The sequence below is a fragment of the Hippoglossus stenolepis genome, chromosome 24 (assembly GCF_022539355.2).
Source record: "Hippoglossus stenolepis isolate QCI-W04-F060 chromosome 24, HSTE1.2, whole genome shotgun sequence".
Taxonomy (NCBI): Eukaryota; Metazoa; Chordata; class Actinopteri; order Pleuronectiformes; family Pleuronectidae; genus Hippoglossus; species Hippoglossus stenolepis.
The window spans coordinates 1,204,179-1,211,678 of record NC_061506.1 but is presented as its reverse complement, the minus strand read 5'-3'; the positions used below and the strand labels follow the sequence as shown (position 1 = coordinate 1,211,678).

General features: G+C 47.9%; 1 protein-coding gene across 1 annotated transcript in view; it reads left to right on the top strand.

Moving 5' to 3' along the window:
• Positions 1–7,500, top strand: part of LOC118103181 (receptor tyrosine-protein kinase erbB-4) — a 186,708-nt gene that overhangs the window by 131,373 nt on the left and 47,835 nt on the right. Inside the window, 7 exon segments of the mRNA XM_035149813.2 lie at positions 108–249; positions 806–919; positions 2,769–2,895; positions 3,177–3,250; positions 3,967–4,057; positions 4,427–4,632; positions 6,095–6,227. Coding sequence (XP_035005704.2) covers positions 108–249; positions 806–919; positions 2,769–2,895; positions 3,177–3,250; positions 3,967–4,057; positions 4,427–4,632; positions 6,095–6,227 — 887 coding nt within the window.

Below are 7,500 nucleotides of genomic sequence, written 5' to 3'. Positions count from 1 at the left end.
ATCAGCGGCTCCGGCTCTTCTCCCGTTTGGTGTGAAAGAAGTCCACATGTGACGCAGAGATGAAATGCTGCTGTAATACTCGGTGCTCTCTTTTTTTGTTCCCCCAGGCTTGCACCAACTTCAACGACAGCGGCGCGTGTGTGACCCAGTGTCCTCAGCCGTTCGTGTACAACCCCACGTCCTTTCAGTTAGAGCACAACCCCAGAGCCAGGTACACGTACGGAGCCTTCTGCGTCAAGAAATGTCCACGTAAGTCTCCTCCAGCAGATACAGATACAGAAACATAACACTGCAGTAACAAAGATGCTCATAATTAGGTTTTATCGTCTGTGCCGTGGTGTCCGCTGCAGAAGAAGCATTTATCCTCTCATCTTTCCTGAAATCAGACTCCAGGCGATTACTTAAAGTCGAGATAAATGACTCAGACATGAATAAATAAATTGTGTCTCACTCAACTAGTTGCTGCACCGTCTGTTTCAGCTTCTGGCAGCTAGAACAAAAAAAAACAGTCCTGCTTCTTTTGGATGTGGAGTCAGAGAGCAGAGATAGAAGTGAGGCTGCATCAACAGATTGAACGTTCAAGTTCCACTGATCCTCAAATGAGCAAACCGCACTCGCACACAAACATGGTTCATTACTTTCCCTGAGCAATATACACAATTAGTCTTGATCATTATACAAATGTGATTAAAAGATGATTAATTTCTCAGCATTAGAGGAGGAAACGCTGTGATTTTAATGGATTCACGTGGTGAAATCTACAGTGTGAGTCGTTTGTTATTAACACGGCCTCTGGATCCCGCAGATAACTTCGTGGTGGACTACAGCTCCTGTGTCCGAGCGTGTCCCAGCAACAAGATGGAGGTGGAGGAGAACCGCATCAAGATGTGCATCCCCTGCACAGACATCTGTCCCAAAGGTAAAACAAGGGTTTTGATAAGATCCTGCAGAATGACAGCATGGACGGTACATTTTGAAATGGGCACAGTAGAGCACCAAGTTCCACACGCTCAGAGATGTTAGTCCTCAAAACACGAGAGAGATCCATGTATTTCTCTTGGAAATCAGTGAAATGTCAAAATCTTGTCAGTGTTGCAAGAGATTTTTAAACATTCTTGCATCCACTGGTTTTTGCAGATCCACACCAAAAGATTTATGAGTTCCCTCTCGGCCCCTCGACCGAGTTATGTGGAAATTCATTCAGTAGCTTGTGAGTTATGCTGCTGACGAACAAACTACAGGACCGAGGTAGAAACAACCTCAAGATGTGACGCTGCAGGTCCGTGCATGTGATTCTGCATATGGTCAATTAAGAGTCTCCAATTATTGTGTTTGAGCTGTAAGAGGAAGCAGCAGAAAACACGCAGACCCGAGGAGAACATGTACCCTCCACAGAGAGAGACCCCCGACCTAAGAGGGATTCAAACCGTGACCCACACACATGTATGAGTCAGTCTGGAAACAGTTTGTGTGTGAGGCACATTGTTTGGTCTGATGGCTGCAGCACAAGTGTCAGTGTGTCACCTTGAGTGACTTTTACCTTCCATCAGCAGCGCGGCTTTGATGAAAGTGGGAATGATGATGTGTTTTATTGCTTGTTGTCCCAGGGAGTGTCTGCAGATTTGTCTGAGAGAGACGTACACAGACGACAGATGGAGCTTTATTATATTACGTGGAGGAAGGTGCAGCGCAGGACACGCTACGGCCAGCAGACGTTTTATTTTTACCCTCGTTTCCCCGGCTTCCCTCCATTGCACCGCATTTTACTGTATGTACAAGAGCTTACTCGGTTAAACCCTTTTAATCTAATAGCTTTCAGCGAACGGTGATGATACTGGATCAACAGTCGCCCCAAGGAATTACTTCAAAACGCTTTAAAGGGAAAAGTAATTTATGTTTTAACAGAGAAAGCTCAGCTGTGTTTAAATTCCAATAAATATACTTAAGACCGATTTATTGATTCGAATTAATCCCACAAAATATCAGCAGGCACACTCCTTCATTCGGACGGGACCAGGCTACGACCTGGAGGAGGAACATGACAAATGCTGCCCAGACGAAGGTCACGGGTTTGACCCTCCCAGCAGTGAGCGTGTTCCCGTGATGAGATTCTCTCTGACCTGCCCACTGGTCCCGAGCGTCGGCTAAAAGAATAACAACGTGGAATCAGGCAGCAGATTCTTCCTGGTGCTCTCACAAAGGCAACTTCCCCTTTGGAGGGGAAGACGGCGGCGAGGCCGCGGCGCCCACTGATTGGCTAATCTCTTGATTACATCGTCACGCTGCGGGGAGGGGTTAATGAGGGATAGCCCGAGGAACTGTGGGAAATGATAACAAATTAACATTTCAGATATGGAATTGGCTGGTATAAATCACTATCAAAAGCTGGTTACACCACTTAATGCCAACCTGATTCATCATCGCTCCTCCTCCCCCGTCTCTGTCAGAAATACTTGGCTCACACTAGACCGCCAGTTTAATTAATGCAGATGTAATGAATTCATTACAGCGAGGAATTGGCTGCGGATTGGTCCGTGCTTTCACAGCGGGGGGCCGCGGCCTCGTCCACGCTCCAAACGCTGGGGCTCTATTTCCATAGAAGAGTGGAGAATTAAAAGCTAATAGCGGTTTCGTGAGATGAGGTCGGAGCTGCACAAGGACACTTTGAAAATATATCTGAAACGATTTGTTCACGGCGAGAGCAGCGACACTGTTAATTACACGGGGGGGGTAAAGTGTGACTGTGTGTGTGTTGTGTGATCTGTCAGTGTGCGACGGCATCGGGACGGGCAGCCTGCAGACGGCTCAGACCGTGGACGCCAGCAACATCGATCTGTTCGTCAACTGCACCAAGATCAACGGGAACCTCATCTTCCTCATCACGGGCATTAAAGGGTGGGTGACGGCCTGATACCACACACACACACACACACACACACACACACACACACACACACACACACACACACACACAGACACACACACACAACTTTCATATTGACCACACTGATAAAAACGTGAATTAGGCCTCCCACCTGCAGGGGGAGCTGGAGCAGGTCTTACATTGTGTTGCTGCATTAAATGAATCTACAGGAGAACAGCAGTGTTTCAGTGTTTGTTGTTTTACTGATGAAGTTCTTTACTTTAACCGTGTGTCTGCTTCCTGTCCACTTCAGGGACATGTATCACGGTATCGGACCTTTGGACCCTGAACGCCTCAACGCGTTCCGCACCGTGAAAGAGATCACAGGTAAAAACCACCTCACTGGACTCACCTTGGAAAACGTGTGTGTGTCTGTGTGTGTGTGTGTGTGTGTGTGTGTGTGTGTGTGTGTGTACGTGTTTGTGTGTGTGTAATCTATTAGGCCTCGGAGGCGTCGGGGAAAGATGGAAGCTGATGCTAAAATCTAAAAGCTGGTCTGATGGGTATTATGTTGCTGCTGGTGTGTGTGTGTGTGTGTAGTTGTACGTGCTCACAGTATCTAGAGCAGTGTGTGTGTGTGTGTGTGTGTGTGTGTGTGTGTGTGTTTATTCATTAGCTATAAGAGGCCTAAAGGGATGAGCGGTACCTCATATACAAACCCTTTTGTCATATTAAACTGTGACTTGCAGTTGAGCCAAACACCTAATGGAGTGAAACTGCATTTTCATAATGAAAACCAGAGCAATAAGGAAGAGCAATGGCTGCTCTATCCCACTCGTTTCCTGCTCCATCCCTTTAATGTCATTTCCACACATGCTGATTTGATATAATCTGTCATTAAAGCCAAGTGCAACCGGACAAATTGTGCTGAATATTAAATCCATCTTGGTAATTAGTGTACGTCGTCTTCTCCGAGGACTTCGTAGGACGGGTTCTTCAGACTCCTTGTCCCATTTCCTCTTGCTTCTTTTGTCATCATCTCCTCATTGAAAATCACTTATCGATGAACACTTGTGCATTCAATGTTTTTAAACTGTGTGTAGGTTTCCTCAACATCCAGTCGTGGCCGGAGAACATGACGGATCTGAGTGTTTTCTCCAGCCTGGCGACCATCGGAGGCCGAGCTCTCTACAGGTGCGTGGGAACATGTGGCTCAGTGGTCTCATCTTCTTCATCTTCCTCTCCTTTTACGCTGCATTGTTCCACCTTCTTTGTTTTTGTCTGTGTCCACGTCCTCTTGTTTTCCTCCCGTCCTGCCTTCATCTTTCCTCTTCCTCTGTCCTATTTCCCTCTTTCCCCTCAACCTCCTCCCCTACTTTCTGTAACTCTTCATCACACCCTCTACCTTTTCTTCGTTCTTCTGTCCTTTCCCATGTTCGTCTTTTAATTCCTCACTTCCTCTTCTCTCCCTTTTGTTTCTCCCACCTTTTCATGTCCAGCTCTTTCCTCCTGACTGTTTCTTTTTTTAAATCTTGAATGCCTCCTCTCTTGCTCCTCCTGCAGTGGAAGTGGTATTTCTCTGCTGATCCTGAAGCAGCGCTGGATCTCCTCCCTCCAGTTCCAGTCGCTGGACGAGATCAGCGCCGGGAACGTCTACATCTTCAACAACAGCCGCCTGTGTTTCTACAACACCGTCAACTGGACGTCGCTCTTCAGGACGCCGAGCCAGAAGGTTCTGATCCGCAACAACCGAGATCCAAAAGAATGCAGTGAGTTTTGTGTCGTCGGTGGGATGGAGACAAGTCTCCTCTCTAAATGTTTCACTGTTTGCAAAGATCGGCAGATTCTCGGGGTAGAATCTGTTAAAAACAGGAACATAACACTTAATTTAATTCTTCTCTGCAACACTTCAGCGTATTAAATCATTCTGTCTGCAAAAAGTTACTTAATTAAAACACAAACTCCACAAAAGCTGCGCTGCAAAAGTAATAAATGTCCCAATTCTGCTAAATTAAGCCACAAATATTTGCACATTTGCACCAATTTAAATAATGAACTCTACAAAATGTCCTGGAAATAGAGTCCGGACATTCTGTGGATCCTCTTGTAACTTAAGTCTTCCTGAACTCATTTCCTCTCCCGTGTTTCCAAACCGCACATGTGAGCTGCTCCACCCCGACCTCACACACCATCATGCCTGTTTCCAAGGAGACGGTGTCACGGGCGTCTCCTGCTCCTCGGCCTTGGACATGAAAGCCCTTGTTCAGCTCCCTGGGAGGAAAGTGCTTAATGCGTCACGCGGTGGATTACGCTCGCTGCCGGGGAGGCTACATGTGGCTCGGCTGCAGATGGTGGAAACTGACCACAGAGGAAGATTCAGTGAGAAGACAAGAAAGATACAGAATAGTTTTATTACTGCGTCCACCAGGGGGTTGTGTTTCTGTCAGGAGGATTAAAAACACGAGAAGAGAGAGAGAGAGAGAGAGAGAGAGAGAGAGAGAGAGAGAGAGAGAGAGAGAGAGAGAGAGAGAGAGAGAGAGAGAGAGAGAGAGAGAGAGAGAGAGAGAGAGAGAGAGAGAGAGAGAGAGAGAGAAGGGAGGAGGGAGAGAGAGAGAGAGGGGGAGAGAGAGAGAGAATCCTTTCAAATTTGGTACAAATGTTCAATTAGACTAATATCAGTGGTCGAAGGTCAAAGGTCAAAGGTCACAGTTCCCTCATACACACATGTAAGCAGACTGGAACCAGAGGCGTTCAACCACAGGGCGATAATTCGACTTGATCTTTGACAACTTCTGCTACAAGTCTTCTCTGATCAAGTCTTTTCTGATGAAGCTCCCTGTGACAGAGACCAGAAAACACACTCGTGGGCCACCGTAGTTTTTCTGGCCCCTGCCAGGCTGCGGTTGATATCAATAGCCAGTTAATGAGTGTTGTGTGTGTGTATGTTAGAGATCAATCTCTTCATTAGGCTCATCCCCCCTGTTCCACCATTGACTGTTTAGCTGTTGACAAAAGGCTCGATCCTCACCGGGGACGTGTGTGTCACTCACCGACAGACGGAGGACACTCCAGTCCAATGAGCGCCATCGATTATGAAAACAAACAGAAAAAAAAGGGCTTAGGATCCTGGGTGGGTCTTTAATTGCAGAGGTGTGGAGAATACAGATGTTCACCCCCAGCTATAACACACACACACACACATTAATCCATGTCCCTCCCTCGTCTCCACAGCTCAGCAGCGGATGGTGTGTGACGGCATGTGTTCGGACGACGGCTGCTGGGGCCCGGGGCCGGACCAGTGTCTCTCCTGTCGGTACTTCAGACGAGGCCGCACCTGCGTGGAGTCCTGCAGCCTCTTCGAAGGGTGAGTCGTCCGTTTGAGCCGATCTGTGAAACGTAACTCAGAAGAACGAGCGTTTCCCTGAACGTCAGGCCGTCGTTGCTGCGGGACGCCGCGTCGTTTCCCCTCGGAGACGGGCCGCACACGACAAGTGGAGGAAGTAGATTCAATTTAAACGGCCCTGGTGCATGAGAATGAAGTGAAAACATCCTCCAGGGCTCTGGAGGAGGAGAGTCTAATTGCCAATTGGCTCGAAGGTAATGAGATGAACCAATAAGGGATTTCATACGGTGAACTCCAACCGTTAAAAGGAACATTTAGCTGCGTGTTACATCCATTGTCCAAGATTAATTTGAATACATTGTGGAAGTATCTGATCTTATTACGACTCCACGACAGATTTGAGTTTGGGAAATGAGTGACATTTGTGACAGTGGCCCCCGGAGAGTCCTCACAAACCACCGCTGCTCTGTTTCCAGTGTGAATCATCACATTCAGGTCAGTGCTTTGCGCTGCCAAGAGGCACATCAAAAAGATCAGTGCCAACTCACCTGGGGAGAAAGTCTTCTTTGTAGATTCACTTTCCAGCCCTTTTGTGCTACTCTTGAATGAACGAGGAGACGCTGTGCATCACACCACTTGAAAGCGCCCGTCTAAAATAAGGCCGGCAGCACCTGCCACGAGAAAAAGACGACTTTCCTCCGAGCGGTTAAGTCGAGCTTGTGTTTTCCCTCGGGGGACGGAGGGAGGAGGGCGTGCACGTACGGGTGCGGGAGGCGGCGTGCGAGAGCGAGCAACCCTCGGTCATGTTGACTTGTTGCTCCGTCCTTTTCCCGGCAACGTTTGTGGAAGGGAAGCTTTGAAGTTGCCGGGAAAAACAGCTCACAGCGAAGGCTTTGAAGAAGGCGGGCGAGGGGAAGGCGCGTGGCGGGGCGCTGCTGAACCACGCTCCTCTCCCCTACTGTAAATACGGTCGCTGTGATGTATTATAAGTAACATTGGAAAGGCCCACTTCTGGCTTTGTGTCACTGGCATGACTGTGGAATCAAAAGTCTATAACCTGAGGGTTTGCCCGCTGTAAGAAGTCACCTCCTGCCAAGAAACACAGCTTCAAAAACGCATCTTTGGCAGAAAAGGAGCAGCTTCCTCTTCTGTCAGATGTGTGTTATACCCGAGCGACTGCTACTGTATTCTTCTTGTCTCGCTCAAACCAACACCAAACTTGATTTGCTCTTCAAAAAGTCTACTTTTTGTGTTTGCCGCCTGGATGTTTAACTTGCTAAGTGTCGGGTGAACG